The following is a 26,241-nucleotide window of genomic DNA, read 5'->3' on the forward strand; positions in this document are numbered from 1 at the left end:
GGTAGAGTTGAGGCTGTTCTGTCCCTGACCATACAGAGCCATGGTATCATTAAGGCTGGGAAAAATCCTTTAAAATCATCAAATCCAACTGTTCCCTCAGTACTGCCAATGCCAGCACTAAACCATGTCCCCAGGTGCCACATCCACATGACTTTTATGTCCTTCCAGGGATGGTGACTCTAGCACTGCCCTGGGCAGCTGTGCCAGGGCTGGACAACCCTTTGGGCACAATTTGAGGCCATTTCTCCTCATCCTGTCCCTTGCTCCTTGGGTACAGAGCCCACCTGGCTGTCCCCTCCTGTCAGGGAGTTGTGCAGAGCCACAAGGTCCTCCCTGAGCCTCCTTTTCTCCAGGCTGAGCCCCCCCAGCTGCTCCTCACAGCTTTTAAGTTGCCTCCCCCTGGAACATCTCCTTCCAAGTGTTACCACCAGGTTGCTGTTCTGTGTCAGAGGCAGAACACAGGTGTTGTGAACTGTTCTTGGTTCAGTTTTGGGCGTCTTCATTTTTAGTGTGTTCTAGTGGTGCAGAAGCTTTTTTGCTCTTTTTTCAGCCACGTGGTCAGGGAGCAGTTGGCCTTCCCCTGCCTCCTGCCGAGGGGTGCCAGCGGGAGGGGATGTGTGGGCAGCAGGAAAGGAGGAATCACAAACTTGCTGGAGGGAGGAAACAGATGATAAGAAGGAAAAGGGGAAGTAGGAACAGAAAAAGTCTTACGACAGCAGAAACTCCACCAAAAAAGCAGAAAGGAGCTGCTTTGAAGGGCCACGTTTTGGGCTTGAAGCTGGAGTTGAAAAAGGTGAAGGGGAAACATTTCTCCAATATTTTTTTCTTTGTGCCCTTCTGACACGGGTATGGTTTTCGGTCTCCTTCCTGTTACTTCCAGAGAAAGAAAAGTTCATTTTCTGTTGCAGCACTGATGCAAAGGGGATTTTTTGAAAAGATGGAAATAATGCTAATTCTAGGAATAAGCTTCAGAAAAAACCCACTTTTTGTCTTGACAGTGAAATGAAATATGTGAAATACATAAATACATGTTAAAATAGATTATTTGACATATACCTTTGGTCTCATAGAATCCCAGAATGGTTTGGGATGGAGAGTCCCTTAAAACACATCTAATTCCAGCTCCATGCCATGGGCAGGGACCCCTTCCACTAGCCCTGGTTGCTTCAAGGCCTGTGTAACCTGAACTTCTTGGTTTCCTGAGGTATTCCTGAAATAAGATGTGGAATGAAATCTTTCCCAAAATGTTAACGCTGGCCCAGTGCTTCCAGATGTTCTCCCCCGACTTCCAAAGCCAGCTCAGTGCCCCAGCCTGGGCCACCTCGGAACAAGGAGGGAAACTTTGGGAAGCTGTGTTGTTCTGGAGCTGAACCCCATCAGTTCCTTTCCGGTTAAATGTTATCGGCGCCCTCTGCTGATAAAAACAGGCTCCTACTTCTCCGAATTTCTGCTTTATTTTTGTAAATTTGATCTGATGACAAGGTAATGACAACATCAGTCCTGCCCAGGGCAGAGCCTCAAATACAGCATTCCAAATCGTTGATTCCATGTTTAGGTTCAGGTGATGCTTTTTTCCCAAAGGAGAAATCTGCTTTGCTGCTGTGGACAGTTGCAGATTTTAAGGGGGACTTTCTGGGCAGCTGTAAATGCTGAAATTAGTGCCTGTTGTAGACTCCCAGAATGGTTTGGGCTGAAAGGGACCTTGGAGATCATCTAGTGCCACTCTCTGCCATGGGCAGGGACACCTTCCACTATCGCAGGTTGCTCCAAGCTCTGTCCAACCTGTCCTGGAGCACTTCAGGGATGGGGAAGAAGGGTAACATGGTACTCCTGGGGGAAAAAAAAAAAGTTTCTTTTCAAGATCTGTTAATAAGATTATCACTTCAGATAGCACCACCTTTGTATACAGAGTTCATCGCTATGATGGAGTAGCAAGGGAGAAGCTTCTCCTTTGTTCTGGTGTAAGGGTTTTTCAGCTCCTCTGGATAAGCTCGAGAAACTGAAATTTCTGATTCTCAGCTTTCATGAAAAGAAGCTCTTGGAGAGAATTACCAAGTATGATTGTTTAGAAAAATACAATTTTTATCAGCTTTGCAGTATGTTCCCACAACATTTCTTTGGGTGTTTACAACAGAGTCTGAGAAAGTAATTTACAGTTAAGTTCTATTTGTTGAAAATACATCATGTTTAATATTTCACATTCTATAGTCGCTGATACTTATAGAGACCTGGAAACCATTTGACATGTTTGTACTAATTACCCAGTTGTTTCCTTAAATATATTGTGCATCAGAGCTCCTGTTCTTTCATGTGATTGTGGTTTTTTTGTTTTGGTGGTTTTATTTTGTTTTTTTTGCAACAGCTGAGCTCAATTTATGTATTTAAAGCAAAAAGCATTGGAGGTTTTCCCCCTTGGCTTTTAGAATCGGTGCACTGGTAATTTTAATAAGGAAACGTAAATCAGAATGATGTACATCCTCCTTCATGATTTGTATTTCAACTTACTGCTTGGGTATTGGTCAGTATGAGAGGAGCTGGCATGAAGTTGCACCAGGGGAGGTTCAGGTTGGATATTAGGGAAAATATCCTCGCAGAATCGGTCGTCAAGCATTGGAACCATCCCTGGAAGTGCCGTGGATATGGCACTTGAGGACGTGGGCTAGTGGTGACCATGGGTTGATGTTAACACTCGGTGACCTCAGAGCTCTTTACCAATTTCCACGACCCTCCTGTGACTCTGTCAATCCCAAGTGACCTTTAATGGGTATTCTCCCCCTGTCATTATGCAGATGCCATCACCTCCACCAACCCCCGTGTGATCGACGATGCCAGGGCCAGGAAGTTGTCCAACGACCTCAAGAGATGCACTTACTACGAGACCTGTGCCACCTACGGGCTCAACGTGGAGAGAGTCTTCCATGACGGTACCGCTGCCTTTTCTCATCCAGCACGCCCCTCCCTCCTTAGCTGTCCTTTCTCAGTAACCACCCACCTGGGAGAGCTCAGATATTGGCCTGCTCAGTTAAAGAAAATGCTGATTTTTAGGCATTTTTGTTGTGTTTTCTAAGATGGCTCCTTAACTTGACCACATCACACACACACTGATGTCTTCACCACCAGGACCTTTAGTCTTAAGCATCTTAAGCTATTTTTAGTCCTGATTTAATTTTCAGTTTTCTTTGATGCTTGCTTTATTTTAGCAGATTTTTCTTTGGTTTGGTTTTAGTGCTTGTGGAGGAGCTGTTTGTGATGAGTAGCTGAAAACGCTGTGTTAGAGTTCATGGGGTGTTAAAAACTGAGAGCTAGGTTGGATGTTGGAAGGAATCGCTCCATGTGAGGGGTGGTCAGGCCCTGGCACAGGGTGCCCAGAGCAGCTGTGGCTGCCCCTGGATCCCTGGAAGTGTCCAGGGGCTTGGAGCCACTGGGACAGTGGGAGGTGTCCCTGCCCATGGCAGGGGTGGGACAGGGTAAGCTTGCAGCTCCTTTCAAACCCAAATCATTCTGGGACTCTTTGAGAGTCTTGTGTAGGGGTTTTTATGCTTGTGGGTCTCTCTCAGATCAGGGTATTGTATATACTGTGTATATATATATATATCACAGATTCCATCTGTGATCCTGGAGTTGTATGAGATGGGATCTGTGCCCCCTCTAGTGGAACTTCAACCGAGTGTCCTGGGGCTTGGCTGGCTTCTCTTCTCACCAGGCTCCTCATGGCTGAAGGTGTCAGCCCCTCCTCACAGCAGTTTTCTGTGTCTAAAAACCTTCTTAATTAAGTTTTATTGCTTCTCAGAGCTCCTTAGTTCTGAGGTGTTTTGTTGCCAGCTTCTCGTTGCAAAGTCCTGCTCTGCCTGTGCTTACCTGAGGCAGTGTCACATCAACACCTTGCAGTGGGATGTGAAAAGACTCTTCAAATTAAAAAAAAAAAAAAAAAAAAAAAGGAAAATTTCAAATTCTTACATGAAATAAAAAGGAGATGCATCCTAACGTTTATATTGGAGGAAAAAAAAAACCCTGTCATTTTTACACGGGGAAAAGATGCAAAACGTTGTATGCTTTACGTGGAAAATACTGAATGCACCCGTTTTCTGCCCATGCTGTGGGTCAGATTTCAGAGAAGAGCATTTGAAGCTGCATCTTCTTGCTTTGCTCCCTGTTTTCTCTTGAACTGGTTGCGCAAATTACTGTTTTGACTGCCTAGATTTTCTATATTGATTAGGAGTTTCAAAGAGCCATTAGGGGGTTTTGTTAGCACATTTATTTTTGAGTGTTGGCTATAGTTAGACGGTTAATTATATATTCCAAGTCCTGGTGTTTGTGGCTCTGTCTACAGCCTCCTTCTTGGGTTTTTTTTTTTCTTTTTCTCAGAGATTTTGAGAGCAGTCTCTTGGCACAAAGCTAGTGCGATAAACATGTAAGCTTTAGGAGGCTCATTTGTCTCTCTTTGGTCCTAAGAAAGAATTGACAGGGATCATGTGTTTTAAGAAATATCAGGGTGTTGTTTTACCCCCATGGCAGCCAACCAACTCTTTAATATTTGTCAGCTAATAGGATTAGAAATGCCTCTGTATGAATGGTTTACACTTGCCAGACATGTCTGGGACCGAATCCAATTCCTGATAATTTTTGCTGTTTATTTCAGCAGGACACAAAGCAACTTCTTAACCCCATTAAATGAGAGGGTGTGAATGAGCGGTGCAAGCTGTTAATAGGGAGAGCTTGATTAACTATCCCTTGGTTTGTGCTGCTCAGGGCGTTCAGGTTCAGCGTAGCTTTAATGATTTTTAGTGGCTTCTTCAGAGGATTCACATTAGTTGGGCAACCTGGGGTGTAGTGGAAGGTGTCCCTGCCCTGGCAGAGAGCACCATGAGTTTTAAGGTCTCTTCCAATCTAAACCATTCTGGGATCTTCTGATAGAGAAAAACAAACTAACAAATTTCCACCTGAGGATGTTCCAGCCCACAAACTTTTCTTCTGCACACAGTTGGTGGGTTTTGACGCCAGCTCCTGGATTGGGCTGCTTTTGTTCGGAAGTTTTTTTAAAAACCCGTTTTCTTGCTTCTTTGTTGTGCCTTGCTGTGATGTAGAGCTGCCTTTTGGAGGAAGCAATTGGAAATGGCATTGAAGAGCCTTTTACTCCTTCATTGCACACACTTGAGAAATTAAATTTCTAATTTTTCCCCTGCAAGCAGCTACTGAACTTAGTGGTCATCTGTTACGATTCTTCTGTGATAACTCATTTCCCATTTTCTCCACAGCTGAGTGGTAAAATAATTTAACTTGAATGATTATCGTTATTATCAAAATGCTACTTTATTCTTGAGTTCAAACCAACTACCTCGTTTCCAACGCTTCATTACAGCTGATAAGCTCACTATTGATTGTAACAGATGGAATCACAGAATCACTTTGATGATCTAAGGGTCTTTTCCAAGCAAAGTCCATTGGTTCATATTTTGTAAGAGGAATGCTGAGTAAATGGAAAGCCAGAATCCTCCTTCTGCCTTCCGTCATGTCCAACTGAGGTTTAATTTCATGTACTGTTGGGAGTTAAAACCTGAATTTCAGGCTGAAATAAAAAAAGAGAGGTTCCATGGGTTTAGTTTAATAATGTGCCCAATGATGGAGGATAATAAATCCTTTCTTAATTTTTGCTATTTTGAATAGTTGAACAAGAGAATTGCATTTTAAAAATTAGATAAATGCTAATAAGATCCATTTTGCTTCATGTTCCCAATTAAGAATTAGAGACTTTTTTCCCCTCTGCTTATCAGAACGGATTCTATCAATGACATTGGAAATGATTATATTAATACTTCTTGTCAGCACAGTATTGTAATGACTGTGTATTGCCCCAGGATGCCTTTTTAATGGTTTTAGCCTTCTTGAATTAGCTTGATGTACCATTAATGCATGAGAATTGCTTTTATTTCTGTTCATGGTGTATTCACAACTACACATCTTGCCCTGCTTTACACTTGGATTTCCCGTGACCCATTTAACTGTGGGCCATGCAAGTCTGACACCACAAAACACCAAATGTTCCAATATTTAGAGGATAAAATTTTACTGTCACAGGGCGTGAAACAAAAGGGTTTGAGTCTAACTTGGGTTCAGAGTTGCATCTGTTTCTGTAGCTTACCAGTTCAACCCAAGGCTGTTTTACCTCATCTAGGTGGCTGTAACACCTAGATTTTGATCTAAACCTGCCCAAAATGACAATAAACCTGTGAGTATTGAGGCGGGAGTTGCGGGTATGTGATGGCAGAGGCCACCGCTCCCTCACAATATGCACTTTGCTCTAGTGCTGTGCTGCTGCCAGTATTTTTGGATGCTATATTTGCAAACTAAATAGTCTTTTATTAAGGAATGTGTCTGCTCTGTGTTTAAAATCTACCGGAAGTGTTTTATTTCTAGATCCAAATTGTATTTCCCGTCTGCCGTTGAACAAAGGTGTCTAAAAGGAGAACTTCAAAGCAGCATTTCTCTGTTAAGGGATGGGAGATGCCAAATCAATCCTGGTGCAGCCGGATTGAGGGGAAGGGCTGCCACCTGCCATCAGCATTATCAAGTCAGCTTTTATAGATGTGTTTTCATCAGGAAATGTTAATCAGCCTAATAGGAAGTAAATAAAAGGGAAGTAAATAAAAGGGAAGTAAATGGGTCCCATCTCAGCAGCTGTTTTGGAAAGATCCGACGTTGGCCCTGGCACTGGTTGTGGCTTGGGGGATTCTCTGCTTGGGGAGCTGGGCTGGGCTGGTGGGGACCCCAGTGCAGGGCACAGTGAGACAGCAATTCCTTTGGCTCCTGGAATTCCTTGGAATTCCTTGGATTTCAGCGGAGGCCTTTGGGAATGTGGCATCTGCAGCGATGAGCTTATCTGGGCGCTCAGGCTGGATCAGCCTGCTGACTCTTTGGCAGGCCACCTTCAAAGTGCTTCAAAGCCACTGGGAAATCAATATTTCGGCAGGTAACCTATTTGTATTTTTGTGGTTTCTTTGGGTTTTTTTAATGAGCAAGTGACACGAAGGGGTCAATTTTTTTTCCTCGATATTATGGCTTAGCCTGGAGCAACAAACTCCCAAGGCGCGCTCATTTTAAGCCGCGGTTCACTTGAAGCAGTTGCGGTGTGAGGCTCGTTTGAAGGCGCTGTTTTAAGGAAACCCCGCGGTGTGATCCCGATCTGCGTTCCGCGGGACGAGCAGAGCCGGCGGAGCGCCGCCAGGGGGCGCGGGCGGCCCTGCGCTCGGTGCGGCCCTGCGCTCGGTGCCCTGCGCTCGGTGCGGCCCTGCGCTCGGTGCCCTGCGCTCGGTGCCCTGCGCTCGGTGCCCTGCGCTCGGTGCCCTGCGCTCGGTGCGGCCCTGCGCTCGGTGCCCTGCGCTCGGTGCCCTGCGCTCGGTGCCCTGCGCTCGGTGCGGCCCTGCGCTCGGTGCCCTGCGCTCGGTGCCCTGCGCTCGGTGCCCTGCGCTCGGTGCGGCCCTGCGCTCGGTGCCCTGCGCTCGGTGCGGCCCTGCGCTCGGTGCCCTGCGCTCGGTGCCCTGCGCTCGGTGCGGCCCTGCGCTCGGTGCGGCCCTGCGCTCGGTGCCCTGCGCTCGGTGCGGCCCTGCGCTCGGTGCCCTGCGCTCGGTGCCCTGCGCTCGGTGCCCTGCGCTCGGTGCGGCCCTGCGCTCGGTGCGGCCCTGCGCTCGGTGCCCTGCGCTCGGTGCCCTGCGCTCGGTGCCCTGCGCTCGGTGCGGCCCTGCGCTCGGGGCGGCCCTGCGCTCGGTGCGGCCCTGCGCTCGGTGCCCTGCGCTCGGTGCGGCCCTGCGCTCGGTGCGGCCCTGCGCTCGGTGCGGCCCTGCGCTCGGTGCGGCCCTGCGCTCGGTGCGGCCCCGCGCTCGGTGCCCTGCGCTCGGTGCCCTGCGCTCGGTGCGGCCCTGCGCTCGGTGCGGCCCTGCGCTCGGTGCGGCCCTGCGCTCGGTGCGGCCCTGCGCTCGGTGCCCTGCGCTCGGTGCGGCCCTGCGCTCGGTGCGGCCCTGCGCTCGGTGCGGCCCTGCGCTCGGTGCGGCCCTGTGCTCGGTGCCCTGCGCTCGGTGCCCTGCGCTCGGTGCGGCCCTGCGCTCGGTGCCCTGCGCTCGGTGCGGCCCTGCGCTCGGTGCGGCCCCTGCGCTCGGTGCCCTGCGCTCGGTGCCCTGCGCTCGGTGCGGCCCTGCGCTCGGTGCCCTGCGCTCGGTGCGGCCCTGTGCTCGGTGCCCTGCGCTCGGTGCGGCCCTGCGCTCGGTGCGGCCCTGCGCTCGGTGCGGCCCTGCGCTCGGTGCGGCCCTGCGCTCGGTGCCCTGCGCTCGGTGCGGCCCTGCGCTCGGTGCCCTGCGCTCGGTGCGGCCCTGCGCTCGGTGCGGCCCTGCGCTCGGTGCGGCCCTGCGCTCGGTGCGGCCCTGCGCTCGGTGCCCTGCGCTCGGTGCCCTGCGCTCGGTGCCCTGCGCTCGGTGCGGCCCTGCGCTCGGTGCGGCCCTGCGCTCGGTGCCCTGCGCTCGGTGCGGCCCTGCGCTCGGTGCCCTGCGCTCGGTGCCCTGCGCTCGGTGCGGCCCTGCGCTCGGTGCGGCCCTGCGCTCGGTGCGGCCCTGCGCTCGGTGCCCTGCGCTCGGTGCGGCCCTGCGCTCGGTGCCCTGCGCTCGGTGCGGCCCTGCGCTCGGTGCGGCCCTGCGCTCGGTGCGGCCCTGCGCTCGGTGCCCTGCGCTCGGTGCCCTGCGCTCGGTGCGGCCCTGCGCTCGGTGCGGCCCTGCGCTCGGTGCGGCCCTGCGCTCGGTGCCCTGCGCTCGGTGCGGCCCTGCGCTCGGTGCGGCCCTGCGCTCGGTGCGGCCCTGCGCTCGGTGCCCTGCGCTCGGTGCGGCCCTGCGCTCGGTGCGGCCCTGCGCTCGGTGCCCTGCGCTCGGTGCGGCCCTGCGCTCGGTGCGGCCCTGCGCTCGGTGCCCTGCGCTCGGCGCGGCCCTGCGCTCGGTGCGGCCCCGCGCTCGGTGCCCTGCGCTCGGTGCCCCTGCGCTCGGTGCGGCCCTGCGCTCGGTGCGGCCCCGCGCTCGGTGCGGCCCTGCGCTCGGTGCCCTGCGCTCGGTGCCCTGCGCTCGGTGCCCTGCGCTCGGTGCGGCCCTGCGCTCGGTGCGGCCCTGCGCTCGGTGCGGCCCTGCGCTCGGTGCCCTGCGCTCGGTGCCCTGCGCTCGGCGCGGCCCTGCGCTCGGCGCGGCCCTGCGCTCGGCGCGGCCCTGCGCTCGGTGCCCTGCGCTCGGTGCCCTGCGCTCGGTGCCGTGCGCTCGGTGCGGCCCTGCGCTCGGTGCGGCCCTGCGCTCGGTGCGGCCCTGCGCTCGGTGCCCTGCGCTCGGTGCCCTGCGCTCGGTGCCCTGCGCTCGGTGCGGCCCTGCGCTCGGTGCGGCCCTGCGCTCGGTGCGGCCCTGCGCTCGGTGCCCTGCGCTCGGTGCCCTGCGCTCGGCGCCCTGCGCTCGGCGCCCTGCGCTCGGTGCGGCCCTGCGCTCGGTGCGGCCCTGCGCTCGGTGCGGCCCTGCGCTCGGTGCGGCCCTGCGCTCGGTGCCCTGCGCTCGGTGCCCTGCGCTCGGCGCGGCCCTGCGCTCGGCGCGGCCCTGCGCTCGGCGCGGCCCTGCGCTCGGTGCGGCCCTGCGCTCGGTGCCCTGCGCTCGGTGCGGCCCTGCGCTCGGTGCCGTGCGCTCGGTGCGGCCCTGCGCTCGGTGCCCTGCGCTCGGTGCCCTGCGCTCGGTGCCCTGCGCTCGGTGCGGCCCTGCGCTCGGTGCCCTGCGCTCGGTGCCCTGCGCTCGGTGCGGCCCTGCGCTCGGTGCCCTGCGCTCAGTGCGGCCCTGCGCTCGGTGCCCTGCGCTCGGCGCCCTGCGCTCGGTGCGGCCCTGCGCTCGGTGCCCTGCGCTCGGTGCCCTGCGCTCAGTGCAGCCCTGCGCTCGGTGCGGCCCTGCGCTCGGTGCCCTGCGCTCAGTGCAGCCCTGCGCTCGGTGCGGCCCTGCGCTCGGTGCCCTGCGCTCGGTGCCCTGCGGTGGCATCGGGGGAAGGAGGGTGTGAACACACAGATTGTCCGTCCTCCTCTTGGGAACTGCTTCTGTTGTGTGCCGAAATCACCTCAGCTGCGCCTTTGCTCGTGTTTTGCCTTTACGCTGATCCTGCCCTTCCTGCCTGCCTGCAACTCCCGTGTGGCCGGGATTAAGGGAGGAGGTTTAGTTCGGAAACAAGCTTTTCTCTTTCCTCTCCGCTCTTTCCTCTCCGCTCTTTCCTCTCCTCTCTTTCCTCTCCTCTCTTTCCTCTCCTCTCTTTCCTCTCCACTCTTTCCTCTCCTCTCTTTCCTCTCCTCTCTTTCCTCTCCACTCTTTCCTCTCCTCTCTTTCCTCTCCTCTCTTTCCTCTCCTCTCTTTCCTCTCCACTCTTTCCTCTCCTCTCTTTCCTCTCCTCTCTTTCCTCTCCGCTCTTTCCTCTCCTCTCTTTCCTCTCCGCTCTTTCCTCTCCTCTCTTTCCTCTCCTCTCTTTCCTCTCCTCTCTTTCCTCTCCACTCTTTCCTCTCCACTCTTTCCTCTCCACTCTTTCCTCTCCACTCTTTCCTCTCCACTCTTTCCTCTCCACTCTTTCCTCTCCTCTCTTTCCTCTCCACTCTTTCCTCTCTTCTCTTTCCTCTCCACTCTTCTCTCCCCTCTCTTCTCCCCTCTGCTGTTTTTGTTTGCACAGATGTTTCCTCTGGTGTCCATGTAATCTCTCAGCCCCGTTCCCACAGATGACGAGTTCTGGTGTCATTAATCAGACTGCACCTTGCTGTAGGGAGGCCCGGTGTTGAGTAGCAGGAGGAAGTTAACCAACATCCAGAACTGATATCACACAGGCTTGAAATGATCTCTGTGAACTGAGCAGCACTTGGTGAAACAGGTGTGAAGAAGCCTTCATCCTGGGGAGCAGCTGGCATCAGTAGGATTGGGCTGCAAAATGGATCCAAATCCTTGGATTTGTATTTTCTGACTGATGACCAAATTTCACTCTTTACACACTACAGTTCAAGGTGTTTTTTTCTGTTGTCCCTGAGAGTTACGAGGTCTCTGTGCTTGGTGCTGTCCCTTGTCGCTGCCATGCTGTTTGGTGGGCACAGACTTCACCTTTGTGCCAGTTTGTTGTGAAATTTGCAGCAATTTCGTAGGCTTTGGGGACTTTGAGACTGGTACTGCTGCATCAGGTTTTTCAACACCGCACCTGGATCCACAAATGGGCGAAGGAAAGAAAAGAGATCTTCTGGTGACTTGTCTGCATCCGTTTTCTCATGCTTGGAATCAAAGGATGGGATGAGGAGCTGTAGTCCAGGGTATGGGATTTAAGAAGTGCTACAATGAGCACAGAGGAATTAAATGATGTAATGCCAGTAAAAGTTCCAGGGAAGTTTTGGTTTTTGCTCTGGTGTGTCATTCAGTAGGTGACTCAGAGAAAACCATAATTTCTTGCAGAACTTTTCATGGGACTTTTAATTTTACAGTGGTTATTTTATGGCACTTCCTTTAAGTCTCAATATGAAGTGTATGCAGTAAGGCAGGTTACTTAAAACCTAGAGCAGACCTGCTAATTTTATGCAGAAGGTGACAGCTGTTAAATTTTTTTTGTGAGTACAATAAATGCAAGACCTACTTGAACATAGACAAATTCTTCATTAAATGGTAACAAGAATGCTGATAAATCTCAGCATAATGCAAAAGAATTCAGGTTTTCAGTAGTGACGGTTCAGTATTAGTCCAGTAAAGTCATATTCTGTAACGTAAACTCTTAATTGAAATCCTGGGGCAGAAAACAAGGGGGTTGTTTGGGGGTAAATTGCCTTTTTTTATTTTGTGGTAGACATGAGAGAGGCGGAGTCAGTCTGTTTGACAGACTCAGGGGTGTTGAGCTTGGGAGATGAAATGTTATAAACACATTTGTGGCGTGTCTGGTGAGCAAGTTAGGAATTGTATTCCCTTAAAAACAGAAGGGACAAATTCTGGAAGAAGGAGGAAGTTTAAAAATTCCTTATTTTTCTAATCTCTGCTGTTGTCAGTAAAGACACCAGGAAATGCAGGATAGAAATAAGCCATAAGTAAGTTCTGTCATGCTGCAGTTCCTGGCAGAGCTGGTGGCAGAAGCTGGAAAGAGCAGTGACAATTTCTGGCATTCTTTTTGAGCCAAGTGACCTGAACAGCGAACTGATGGCTGCTAGCTGGGCTCAGTCACGGGCTGTGTCCAGAGGGAGGCTTTAAAAACAGATAAAGTGAAATACTGCTTGGTGATACCTGTTAGAGCTGCAAAATGATGCTGCGGGGTGGCTGACCACAAGGTTAGGTGAGGGGCTTCAGCAGAGTGTGACCTCCACAAAGTGCCAGTTTATCTTGGCTTTATTACAGCCAGAACCTTTTTCTTCCTCACGTCTGCTTTATTCCTAAGTGTTCTGTGTAAACTGTGCCTCGTTTGCTGCATTTTGGAGGGTGCTCTCTTTGCCCAGCATATCTTTGTCTCTCTTCCTACTGCTACGCTATTTGTTATGCTTCTGTGATTATAGTTTGATCATTTAATCTGACTTTTTCTTCTTATTTTTTTATTGACAAATCTTAAAGCGCATTCACCTTATCTGCTGCTTTATGCCATGTTCTGTACAGCTTCTCCAGCAAGCTTTCACATACAGAGGGCAACGTGAATTGTCTAAAGGTTGATTTATTTTTTTTCTTCAGTTATGCTCAATGCATCTTCCCTTGGCCATTGGTTTTAACTGTCCTTTGTGGATTTCTCTTTAAATTTGCCTGTGGAAAAAAATGGCTTTGCTGGCTTAATACTGATGAATGGAAGACTGAGAGCTAACCCACGAGATGTGTTGTCTGAAGACAGAAAAGGAAGGGAAAATGCCCTTTCTGTAACTTCATTCTGTTCTGGGTGTGTTTAGGAACATTTATTAAAGAGAGGATCCCGCCTTGCCCCCTTCCAATGAAGAGATGCTTTTGTCTGAGCTATCAAACGTTTAAAACTGGTGTAATAAACATAATCCTTTTGTAACCTGCTCTGTTGTATAACAAACACATTTCCAACATCAAAGTTGATTATTAGCATAGCTGGTTCCTCAAAAGCCATATCCGAAACGCATTGCAAATCGTTGCCTTTCAGCTAATCCGTATGCATATGCAAATCCCATTGAGCTGTTTGCTTGGCCTGGATTAGCATCGTGAATTCAGCCTTTAAAAGCCTCCCTGGATGCGTGGGGGTGGTGTGTGGAGCAAGGCACAGTGGTGGCATTCCCTTGGAATTCCTACACCAGCAAATTTCCAGCGCTGCTCCTGAGTTTGAGATGATTTTTTCCTTCCTCCTTCTCTGTAAAGTAGAGAATTTTTAATTGTGTGTAATGAAGTTTGAAATCGGGGTTAGGTCTGATGAGGTGGTGCTGCACAGGACAACTTGTGCCCACCAAAGCTGGGACTTCTGCCCCTCCCCTCTTTGCAGTGATCGTGTTACGTGATTTTCATCAAATGTCAGTGCAAAGGGAATTTTATCTGTAAGCTCCTCCTGTCATTTCAGTATCTGTTATTGGCCAGTCCTAAACATCGAGGCTGTTGTTCTCTGCATCAGACTCTTTTCTTTTTCCTTACTGCTCTGTAAGCCAGACACAGCCAGGTCAGGTCCTGCCTGCTGCAGGACCTGCTCAATATGTTGTGGAAAAGAGAGAACCCAGCACACATCGTATTGTGCAGTTTAAGAGCTGAGTCTAGAGAATACAGAGCTACTTTTTGAACAGCCTCTCTTGGTGTATTTTGGTCATTTCTTTAGCTTGGTCTTTCCTGGGGTACCAGTCTAGGATCCCTGTGGACTTGTTTCAGCAATGCATGCTGCATTTTGGTTAGAAAGTACAGTAAAATCAGGGAGGAAAATAGTTGGCAGATGGATGAGACTGTATGGGCTGCCTCAGTTACGAAAATTATCCCAAATATTAAATGCGAACACGGGGGCTCAACAGGTTTTATTAAGGGATTAGGAAAACTGGGGGGCTCTTTATGATTCTAGATGTGGCACTTGGGAATGTGGTTAGTGGTGGCCATGGCAGTGCTGGGGTAATGCTTGAACTCGGTGATTTTAGAGGGCTTTTCCAGTTTGAATGATCCTGTGATTCCTGATGGGTCCCCTGGCAGCCTCCATGTGTGACTTCACTTCATTATCTGATGATGATTGAACACAGTTTGCTGTTGTTTGGTTTTCTTCGATTTTTCTCTTTTTTTTTTCTGGCTGCTTTTATAGCTCTGGACTGAGAGTTTCTTGCAGCTTTCAAAACTTCAAATTAAATTTGTCACAGATAACAGATATGTTCCAAAAAGTGTCTTCTTGTCAAGACATTTTTTGGAATGTATCTGTCATCTGTGACAAGGGCATTCCCTCAGCAACCTCTGTGGAGTGCTGGCTTATCACTTTTAGTTCAAGAATTATTATAAAGCTGGTACATCACTAAAAACTGAAGAGTTTTGTTAATAAATGTGTGAGTGTGGGTTCCTTTTAGTTTCACCAGGAGATCCTGCTGTATCAGGTATCTGCACTGTCTCACCTTTGAAGAGGCTGAAGGTGGCTTTCAGAGCCACAGATCCAATTTTAAATTAAGGCAGAAGTTTGTTTTTCTTCAAGCGCTATCCGCACTTAATGAAGAAATTTTATTGGCAGATGCTGAAGAAATATTTTTTTCCATAGAAAATTGGATTTGGGGCATAAAACTTGTTAATGTTAATAAAGACAGGTCATTACTGGTCTCAAGTCAGATATGCAAACTGCGGGAGATGGAGTGCTGCTGGTGGCACTTGCGCTGCTGCTACTTTTGTGTGAAAAAAGCCCTGGTGAGGAGTAAATCAGCTGGAGCTGAGTGCATGTACAATCGCCTCACTCCCATCATTTATACCCCTCCTGATGCCTGATGCACTTGCTTGTGTCTTAGGCCTGGTAATTTACAGTCTCCCAGAAAGGTATGTTTAGATTTAAGCTGTGCAATAGTGTAACTAATGAGAAATAGAGGGGAATTTATAGCGCTTGGTGATTGATTGGCCAAGTACCTTGACATTAATTGAAATCTGAGGACTCCCAGCTGTCTTTCAGTTAAAAAAAAAAAAAAATTAAAAAGGAGAAAAAGAAGTGTTCTTGGGCAAGTGAAACTGCTGCTTTGTAGCATTTGGGAAGTAGTTTTTGTGTTTATGGAGAGCATGGTTGGGATGAAAAGGCGAGATTCCCTAAAGAATGAAAGAGCTGTTCCTTAATCACCTGCATGGTTGATCTGCACCCATGGCAGTTACAATCCCAGTGTGGTTTCAGTTGTCATTCCCTGGGATTTTGGCCCCAATTCCGTCTGGAAACTTGGCTGTAGAGTCAGCACTTTGTGCTGCTCTCCCTTGTTTAGCAGAGGCACTCAGGTCTCTGTTGTGTGGCAAATTACTGGGATAAATACTTGGGGTTAATCTCTCACTTAATAATGCTGTTTAACCGGTCATTTCCACTGAGAGCACACAGCTTTCTCCTCTGCTGTCATCCTCTAAATGCACCGTTCTTGCTGGAGCTTAGTCTTGTGAAAATGTCTACATTTTCCCATTAAGCGCTTAAAAAGTAATAAAACTAAAGCCATTAGCCTTCACTCGTCAGATCTGTATCAAGAGAAATATTCTTGGGTGCCATAAATCTGATCAAGTGTTCGACATTTATATCATTCGACTTCATTCTCTGGAAATGGACCTTTGAAGGTAAATTGCATTAAGTAGGGCAGTTTAAATTTTTAATACAATCTTATTGTAACTGTTAGCAAATGATTAAAGTGCAAAGGGGGGGCTTATGTGTTTTGGGAGATTTATGTGAAATGCTCTATGATGCTTCTGCTCTGGCAGGGAACTGCTTTTGTGACAGCTGGATGGGCATAAACCCACAAACCTAAAGGACTTTTAGTCTTGAGTGGTGGAGGAGATGACGTCCTGTGTACTGCTGGATTTCTGGAGGGTGTTTTGGGAGCAGGATTTATTCCACGTGCGCTGAAGCAGTGATGTTGGTGACACAAAGCTTAACTCTTTCTCAACAGGCCTCTGTGTGCCTGAGAGGTGGATTTTGGTGGCTCAGTGGGCAGCGAGCTCCTGGGCTGAGGTGGTTTATTTAATCTTATTTTGGTCCTTGGTGGTTTGTTTTGAGGGAGGTTTTTCCTTAAAGTAGCAGAACATTCTCTAGCTTGAGTTTGATGAGCAGCCTAGATAAGTTGTGCTTTAGAAGCAGTGATGTGTTAATGCACTTTTTTTTGGTGTTGCTGTAGTAAACCTGATTGCTCTTTTCTGAGGAGAATTTTCTGAGGAATAGTATCTGTGAATATTTAATGTGAAAAAAGTGATATTCGTTCAAAGTATTATATAACTTTAAAGTTATATGTTATAAAATACATTTTATATATATATATAATACACAGTATTATATAAGTTTTTTCTTAGATATCCCAGCAGTCATAGCACCTGTTTTGGAAACCACTGTGCCCTGTCTAGATGTAGCTGTGTGATCTCACGGTGTGGTTGCACCTCTGACTTCAGACTTTGAGTCATTAGGTAAAAATTTTGTGCCAGTTTGGCAGTTGAGAAAACAAAATAATTGATTATTTTGGTTTTTTTGGTGAGCTTTTTCTTAAAGCTGAGTTAATAGAACTGTCTGGATGAGGCACGAGTTAAGTTGAATTTGATTTAGTAGTGTGATTAGTTTATTTCTTTCTGGAGGGTTGATTGCATCTGAGATGCACTAATATAACCAGCAGCTTTCTATCACTTTGTGTCCTTTTCTGTGCTCTGTTAGTGAGCTCACTGCGTGTGCATGGGTATTCTGGAAGCAGAAATGTTCTCTATGAAAGCAGTCATTTGGTAGTGTGTGCTCCAGAATGGGCTTTCCATTAAACTGCTTCAAAAGGGGAGTCGGAAATTACTCACTAAGGTGGTAATATCCTGAAGCATCATATAATTTTCTGTTACTTTCATCTGTGTTTTGATGCGATTCAAAAGCGATTCTGTGTTTTGATATAGAATTAAATACATGCAATGATGTTATTCTTAAGAATGTTATTCTTAAAGGGTAATTAACAGCTCACTTACTTCCTTTATGGACATTTTACAGTACACATCAATTTGACAACGTTCTCTTTGAATCTTTCCAGTTTGACTTTTTTTTCTTGTTTCAACATTTTTTTAACCTTGTGAATTTAAAATCATAACTCTGTGTGAGATTTATGACTTGATCCTGCCCTCATGGAAAGGTCAGCAGAGCTCCATGAGGTACTGGTGAGGTAAATTCATGTGCAGAAGAGTTTACCTGTGTGTCTGGCACAATGTTCCCCTTAAATCCTTGAGTCATGTGCTTCTACTTGCAGCACAGTTCAAGCAGTGGAGAAAGCACAGGTTTATTTTTTAAATTGTTTCGGATGCCAGATTGTTTCAAATGGATTTATTGGCATATTTGCTTACCTAGCCTTGGCAGGCAGTGATTTGCATGGAAGTTGGGAATAAAGGATGTGCAGTGTTAATTAGAGCTACCTGTGGAGGAAAAAAAAATAAATGTTGGCATTGATTAAATATATCTAATACCAAGCCTGATTTACAGCTGTGTTTTCATATCTTGTAAGACAAGGTTTAAAAAGCAAAGATCTGTTAACCAAGCACTTTGTCCTGTAAAACTTCCTAGTGCTTTTGGTGCCGTGCACTGCAGATTTATATCTTTTTGGTCAATTTGACACATCTTTTTTGGTCGTGGAGGTTTCTCCCAGGAAGTTCCGCCACAGGCTGTCAGAGCGTGGAAGGGGTTTGTGCTCAGTGCAGAGCAGGGAGCTCCTCTCCCGTGGGGTGACTTTACAGTGGCACTGCTTCTTCAGGACAAACTAACTTCTGACATTTCTGGCTGCGTGTGGCCAAGAATTAGCTGGATAAATTGCCATTTCCAAACTCCGACGTTGGAACTGTCCAGCACTCATTTCTCTATTACACCTGACAAGTGGGATGCCAAGCTCTCCTTTTAAACAGAGAAGCATAAATGTTGTTTTGCCTACAAAATGGATTGAATTTAAAATAACAGGCACAATGGCCTTAATAGTGGCTGCTTACATTAATGTTCCCCTTTTGGAAGCATTTGTGGTTAGGGCTTGCTCTGGTAGTTATTACTACCTCTTCTGCAATATGTAATTGTGGAATAAATTTACTTTTATTGAACCCTTACTTATCCTGTAAACATGGAATATTAAGCTAAAAGGCAGCTGCTGTAAAAATGTAAGCTGCTCTATATCTCAGCTTCTTCCCCTTGTGTTTTTTAAGGGAAGAACAAATACTTGCTCACATAAAATTCCCAATTTTGTGGTGTTCTTTTTCTCCCAAGTAATTAAAACAGGTATTTTTTTAAACAAGTATTTATCCCTGCTGATGTTTTTCTCTCAGCCATCAGCATTCCAGCCTCAACTAAAACCCATTTTCTGTCTGTCCATCAGAGAAGGAAAATTTCCTGCATTCCCATCTTTAACACAAGTGGCAGATTTTAGCTGAACCTGCTGTTTACTTGTTCTTGGACATGCAGAGGAGATGAATGGCCTTACACAGGTTTTTATGAGAAACCAGTTTTGATTTAAGTAAGTGGTAACTGGAGAAGAGTATTTGCATCTCCTAAAATACGCAGCAGCCCCGTACCGTGATCCCTGAGAAGAGAAATGGCACCAGATGTTACGGATCTTGTATGCCTGGAGTCTTCCCTCTTAATATTCCAAGCTTTCCTTGGTTGAAGCAAAGAGGGATAACGCAGGAATAACTGTATCCCCCGCCTTTGGGGATGAAAAGCGATGGGACTGTTGGTACCTGTGGGTGTTTTCCAGGATCTGTCTTAGGGGCAGGTCTCAGCCTAGACAAGGTTTCCCGTAACTCATCTGTTGGGCGCTGCAGCGTGTTCTCAGTTTTCCAAGATGTGGAGCTGGGTCAGACTCTCACCTTGTGCCTTGAACTTCCCCTGGGGAGTATTTTCCCCTCAGGTCTCTGCCTTTCCTGGCTTGTCCTCGGATGGAGCTGGGCTAATGAGGTCGAGGAGGAGCTGACGTGTGAGCAGCCCTTTGTGATGAGACAGCTCTGTCAGCACAGCTCCTTTGGCCCCATCCTTCCTGCTGGGGGTGAGCTCCCGAACGGAGCACCCAGAGGAGCCAGCTCCTCCTGGAGGCACAGGGAGTTCAGCCCTCTGCTCGTCAGCTCTGAGAGCAGGGCGGGAGGGCTTTGCTCCGGGAGGAGTGTGTGCTCACTGTGCACACCCCGGCTCTCCCTGGGAAATAGGGATGTGCAGCCCCAAGCCCTCCTGCTCGGGGCTCCCTGAAAACCCTGCGGGCACGGAGCGAGCGGGAGGTGCTGAGGAATGAGTGGGGTTTGACTAACAAAACGCAGCGCTGCAGATGAAAGTGGCAGGGGGTTGGAAGGTTAATTTTGTTGTGGTGCGCTAGGTCAGGCATGGAAGAAGAGGCATTCAAGCCAGGAGCTTTCCCTCCCAACTCTAGAGAGGGAATTTCACATGCTTTTAATTATCAATGCCTTCAAGCAGAATACAGCTCCCAGTCATTCTGCCTCGTGGAATCAAATTTAAATGTATAAAAAATAAATGGCAGTCCTCTCCCCCACCCCGATCAAATATTAGCTAAATATCAGTTCTCCTTGTTTACAGCTCTAAGTATCCATGGCATATCCCTGTTTATTTGCAGAAGAGTTCTTCACTTTGCACATAAGTTTCGTTTAGCTTTTCATACTGCTGATATATTGCAGTAAAATCTATCCCAAACATAGCTTGAGTATATAAAATTACAGACAATTCAGCTGATTTTTAAAAATAGTTGAAATGTGTCTCACTCCTTGGATTATTTTTGAGGTCTGCCGTAGATTAAGTTGGTATTCATCTGTTTTAGAAATATTTTTTAGAGAGTGTTAAATTCAAATATTGTGTTCAGAAGCAACTTTGGAATGAGAACCTGAAAGGCTTGGGACGGAAATATTTCTGCTTTTTTGAATTTTTTGTTCACTTTATAGGACATTGCTGTTCTGATGGAGTGAGGAGCTAAGAGATCTGAGGTGAAGAATGGTCTGTTGTGACCCCACTGTGTCCAGTTTGGGGCCCTCAGCATAACGATGTGGAGTTGCTGGAGTGAGCCCAGAGGAGGGCAGGGAGATGCTCCAAGGCTCTGGAGCCAGGCTGGGAGAGCTGGGGCTGCTCACCTGGAGAGGAGAAGGCTCCAGGGACACCTCAGAGCCCCTTCCAGTGCCTAAAGGGGCTCCAGGAGAGCTGGAGAGGGGCTGGGGACAAGGGATGGAGGGACAGGACACAGGGAATGGCTTCCCACTGCCAGAGGGCAGGGAGAGATGGGATATTGGGCAGGAATTGTTCCCTGTGAGGGTGGGCAGGCCCTGGCACAGGGTGCCCAGAGAAGCTGTGGCTGCCCCTGGATCCCTGGAATGTCCAAGGCCAGGATGGATGGAGCTTGGAGCAGCCTGGTGCTTTGCTCGTGTTCAGGTGGTGTGTTTGAGTCTCTGAGTTCAGACTGTCTTGGGCTTCTTCCCCTTCTGCCCAAACTGTGCTCTGTGTCGACGTGATGCTGCCAACACAACTCTCCTGTGCCCACACTGAAGGGAAGGGGTAAATATTTTCCTTGGCTAATTATCTCTCCCATGTGAGAGCAGGAGCTTTTGCAGATGAGGTATTTTTCATTCATGTGTGGTTTTTGTTCAGTTTTGGTCTTAATTTAAGTCTTTACCACATACAATGAAGACAAATCCATGTGCATATGTTAAAATCTGACCTTTGGTTTGCTCTCTTCACTTGCTAATGTGTTTTAAAATATTTTAATATATGGCTTCCCAGGCTCCAGATCAATAACCCAATGGGTCTGAAATGACAGAGTGCTACGATATTCCCCTTTAATTTAAACATGATTAGCTGATGAAGGTTATGATCAATATGCTAGGGGAAGATAAATTAATTGATATCATCCTTTCAGGATGATAAGAGGCCTATTGGAGGTGGGATGTAACTAATGAAGCTGCTTCTTGGTGTATATGAGCCATTCTTTATACAGTGTATTCTCACTAAATCATGGTTGTGCCATCATTCATTTACATGAAAAACATAAGCCACAGACCAGTTTGTTATTAAAATTGCATTCATTTGAGAAGAAACTATGCTCACACTGCCCCTGCCTGTGCTGTAATACAGTGAAGGAAAATAATGTTGGGATTTACATAATTATCTCTGTGTTTTCTGATCAAGACAGACTGGGTTCTGTTGGCTTAATTCCAGTGAGTTTCTGGGGGACTTTCTATTTTGAAGGAGATGCCAGTAAATGTCACTGGTTTTGGTGGAGGTGTTGCAAGTGACTGCTGACTCCTTGGCACAAGTTTCATGAAGTGCTTCCCTTCAGGAAGAAAACTGCAGGCAAGGAAGCTGAATTTAGTTATGAGCATTTTTGATTAGCTACTACACAGCTACCTGTTTCCAAAGACTGAAATTTTGATTAGTTTTTAATTTGAGACTCAAAAGGCTAGAAAGGTAGCTAGAAATTTTATTTGTATGTATTTAGGACGTAAAAAGAATTCTTTCCAAAGGCTTTAGCTGAATTAGCAGCATGAACTGAAGTTCTGGTGTGTGATGGGACAGTTTTTTCTGAAATAGGTAGACTTGTTTATATTGAAGAATTGTAGGAGAGGTTTGAAGTTGCTGCATTTCACATCAGTTCTATCTGATCTTTTTTGTTATGGGTCTGCCAAGCTGTGTATAGAGATGTTAATGGCTTTGATCCCTGTATCCATTTGATAAATGCTGCTTTTCCTTCTGTGCTGAAGAAAAGGTCTTAATAAATTGCAAAACAAATTAGACATTTTTCCAGCTGTGCTGCTGCTGCTAAGGAATAAAAGCTAAAATTAGAAATCTTGATGCAGTTTCTTTCCTTTAAGAATTTCACTGGGATGTGTGGTACCACCAATCCAGGTATTTATTTGATGTCAGGGACCCTTTATCGGTTCTAATATTCCAGTTATCTTTGGTTTGGACTCCTCCAAAGTGGATTTCCCTGGTGCAATGGCTGTTAAAAAAGGGAAATCCATCTTATTCCTTGGCAGCAGAGACCAGGTATCCTCTTTCTGCCAGGAGAACATCCCAAAGAAGGAAAAATGTTTGTTCCAAAGAGCTTTGTTAGTGTGGTGTTGTACGCACAGAGGGGACTTGCTACAGAATTACTGGGTTTATTTTTTTTTTTTTTGTAATTTTTTCCCTACGTCCTCTGCTGTTCACCTGGTGGAATGAGACTTCTGGAGTCACATCCTCCATGTGGAAAACTGAGGTGGAGTCTCCATGGAGCGTCATGGAAAGCCAGCAGCCTTCATTTTGCCTGTGATAACACTCAATTTTTGGAGCAGGCTTTGGTGGTGGATCCCCCTCTGTTTGTGTGTTGTTCACTGTTGTTCCCTGCCGTGCCCTGCTTTCCACGTGTGCCCTGCCTTACCTGCCTGGATGTTTTGTTTCCCTTCAGTTGCCCAGAAGATCGTTTCCACCAAGAAGAAACAGCAGCTCTCAATCGGACCCTGCAAATCTCTACCCAACTCTCCGAGCCACTCCTCCGTGTGTTCTGCCCAGGTTTCTGCCGTACATATCAGCCAGGTACAGATGAAATAAATGCTTGGAAAAGGGATTGATAAGCTGCTTTTCCTCGCTGGTGTATTTCATGCCATTTCCAGTGCTCTCTTTGCTGCTTGAGTGGTATTGCAATTTTTTTTAATAATGTCGGAGATCTGTAAAATCTGTAAAATCTTGAAAATTTTTTTAGATTGCTTTGAGTTCAAAAAAACAAAGTAACAGAGCAGAATAATTTGGTTTTAAAGCCCGCTTGGATTGATAAGCTTGCTTTGATCATTCTCATTGATACCCAGCAGCCTGCAGGTCTGAGTAGGCCAGTCATTACAGTTGCAGGATTTGCTGTGTTACAGTTTAACATCCCCACGCTGTGTTTTTGGGGGTTACTCTCACTCAGCTGCGCTGAGCTGGTGTATCCCAGGTTAAAGTGCTGGAATTATACACTTGATGGTATTTTGAGAAACATATGGCTAATACCAAAATGTTCTGACTTACACAGCTTTTACCCACACGTGTTTTACCCTATCCTGTGTTTCCCTGGTGATGCCCTTCTTCAGTGTCTTCTGTTTCCTAGTGTCAACTGGTAATCCCTGGGCATGTCCCCAGTTGGGATTGATATAAACTGAGCGATGTCAGATACCCACAGCCATTCTGGTGTGGTTTTCAGTCTAAACTCAATTAATATGCAGGTTATTTTGCAGTCTTGAGCCACCTAGGTGAGGATTTATTTGGACTATGGACCTTTATCCCATGCAGTGCGTGCTTTTAGGCAGAAGGGAGTAACTTGTCCCACTGGGTTATAACCCTGAAGATGCAGGTGCCAGTTCTCTGCTGTGAGTTAATTCTGCTTCAAGCTGAGTACTGATATGGCCTCAGACTGTGGTTTTTGCTGATGAGCCCAAGGAGGATGCTGGAGTTCTGACCCCCCCTTTCTAAAGCAGGTGCTGAGTGAGGTGTGTTGCTCTTCAGAAAAACCTTGGCACCTTCTGGTGAAGTACAAGTTCTCACATGGGAGAGGTCTCCCCTTTCTGGCTTTCCTCAGCTGCTCTGTCTCTGAGCAGTTCATGGCCACAGGCCCTTGGAACTCGCCCTCTCTGAGGACATTTCTTGTTAATGAAGCTATTTTTTTGCTAAAGGACGTCAAATATCTGGGGGTGCACCGGTTTCCTACCCAAGTCTAGTTTGAAGTTCAACAGCAAACACCAAATTCTAGACCAGTGCCATCACCCGTGCAGCAAACTTCTTGCCTGTGATACAAACTGTTTGGGAAAATGGAGCCAAGCTAGCCTTTGTCAGAAGGCTCCCTAGATTCTGTTTTAATAAAAGTGAAATAATGTTCTTTGCTGCCTTTGCCAGGTGTCATAATTACCTAAAGGGGCAATTGCATCACCAGTCAAAGATGTCTCTCTTCTGAGACTGATGTCATGCCTAAAAGTAGAGGCCAGGAATCTGTTTCATGTCGTATCTCCTTTGTGCTGCACTTAAAGGCAGTATGACCTTGTTTAAGGCAAGGAAGCTGAATCCTTATCCCAGACTTAAAAGAACTTTGCAACTGCAATTCCAAGTTTAAGATGATTTGGGGCAAGATTTGCCATCTCTGATCTTGGCTGGAAGACTGGCTGGTGTCTTGCCCTTTGGAACATCTCTCTTGGCGTAATGATGTTTCTCTGAAGATTTCCTCCATGAATCAAACCTGTTATCGGTGCAGTGCCCTGCCACTTGCATTCTCCACAGGAGCAAAGGCCTTCAGAGGCAGTGGTTACACGCAGCACTTCAGATAAAGTCAGATACTGTTCCCTCTCTGGTTGGATCATCCTGGGGATTGAACTCCTGCAAACTCTCCAGATGACTCTGCAGTCAAAAGCTTAGGCTGTAGAGAAAGAAAAAAAAAAAAAAAAAAAAAAGAAGTATTGAGTGTCACCTTTACCAGGCTAGTCCTTGGCATACTTGGGGGGAATTCTAAGGCTCAGCACCATCCAGGGCTTCGATGGTTTCAGTCTGCCAGGTTGGACAGGGCTTGGAGCACTCTGGTCTGGTGGAAGGTGTCGCTGCCCATGGCAGGGTGTTGGAATGAGATCAGCTTTAATGTTCCTTCCAATCCGAACCATTCTGGGATTCTGTGAAAGATTGTCTGTGTGTTTGGGTGCTTCTCTAGCCACACGTCCAGGAGTCTGAGGTGGTAAATGCCTCAGTAAGATTCCCTTCCAGAAAATGCTGTCAGGAATGTCTGCAGTTATGTATTTCCAGAGGCCTGTTCCACACAGTAAGATGCTTCCTATTCCAAAGACAAAATCCACTTGTCTTTGTAGTAGATGCTTCTTAATTTCCCTTCTTAGTTTTTAACGTGTGTGTCAGTCAGAGGGAAGGTTTTCCTTGAAAAACCTTGATACCCAGAGCCAACAACTATTGCAAATACTTCAGGTACCTCTGTTGGCTTTCAGGGCAGCAGAGAATGCGTGGAAAGAATTTTATTCTCAAATCCAAGGATTATCATTCATGACCATGATGGACAGAACTGTTGTATGCTCTGTCACCAAGAGGGATGGTGCAACACCGCTTACATTCTGTCTGCTGCATTCAGGTATTCCAGTCACAGCTCACTGTCTGGCTTTTCGGAACACTTGAAGAGGTAGACTGAGTTGTTTAGAGGGGAAGAAGTGTTGTGCAGTGGATTGGAGGCTCTCATTGGCCACAGGGCATCTTGGAATAGATATTTAATTTACTTTTTGCAGGTGCAGACCAGTCACTTCTGTATCTCTGTGCTCTGCATGTCTATCCCACTTTCATTCCCCCATTCCCCTATCCCTTGACAATCTTCCTAGGCTTGATATGCTTGTATATCATGCTAAGTGTAATTTCAAAGAAGAACGAGTTTGCTTTTCCTTTACAAAACCCCACAGAGGCATTCCTTGTCCCTAAATTCATCCCGGTGCTAGAGGAGCTGCTTGTCCTTTACACCTGACATACCAGGCAGGCAGTTTTAGGATATCAGCTTAGAAGAATAGTGCCAGTAAAAATTGTCCCAAAGGGCTGTTTGCTCTGCCCATCCCCTGGAAGTAGAAATCATCTGGATCCCAAACCCGTGAGGCTGCTCATCTGGACCCCACCTTTGGTCCTCAGTGCCTGTGTGTGGTTAACGTGCTGAGGAGTCACCTGCAGCTGGGCCTGGGTTTGAGTTTGCACTCTTGTAAAAACAGCTGGAAAATCCTTTGGCACAACAGCTGTCCTTGCTGTTTGTGTGAAAGACTCCAGACAAATGGATGTGCAGATTCCAGCCAGGAATCCCCAGCGGTGTGAGCTTACTTGTGAACTGCAGTTTTGAAGGTAAAGATGGAAAGATTGTTTTACAAGTGACTGTAATTCCTTGAAATCTGCAGTCTGCCTATGTTTTCACCCTGCCTGGCTTTCCTGGAATTCAGCTGTTATGTTCTGCTGTGAGAGCAGATTGAAAATGGCCCCATGTTTCCATGTCTGCCTGGTCTCCATGCATTTCTCTGTGACAGAAGGATCTTTACATGCCTTTGGTGAAGAAATTCTCCTTGATATCCAATCTAAATCTCCTTTGGTGCGACTTGAGGCCGTTCCCTCTCCTCCTGT

The 26,241-nt window shown here is 47.6% G+C and overlaps 1 protein-coding gene across 7 annotated transcripts in view; it reads left to right on the forward strand.

Moving 5' to 3' along the window:
• AGAP1 (ArfGAP with GTPase domain, ankyrin repeat and PH domain 1) overlaps window positions 1-26,241 on the forward strand; it is a 303,821-nt gene that overhangs the window by 117,314 nt on the left and 160,266 nt on the right. For all 7 annotated transcript variants that reach the window (XM_066322379.1, XM_066322381.1, XM_066322380.1 and 4 more), the window contains exons 6-7: window positions 2,790-2,924; window positions 22,544-22,671. In XM_066322379.1, coding sequence (XP_066178476.1) covers window positions 2,790-2,924; window positions 22,544-22,671 — 263 coding nt within the window. The remainder of the gene's footprint in view (window positions 1-2,789; window positions 2,925-22,543; window positions 22,672-26,241) is intronic.

Source organism: Sylvia atricapilla, chromosome 7 (genome assembly GCF_009819655.1).
Source record: "Sylvia atricapilla isolate bSylAtr1 chromosome 7, bSylAtr1.pri, whole genome shotgun sequence".
NCBI classification, from domain to species: Eukaryota; Metazoa; Chordata; class Aves; order Passeriformes; family Sylviidae; genus Sylvia; species Sylvia atricapilla.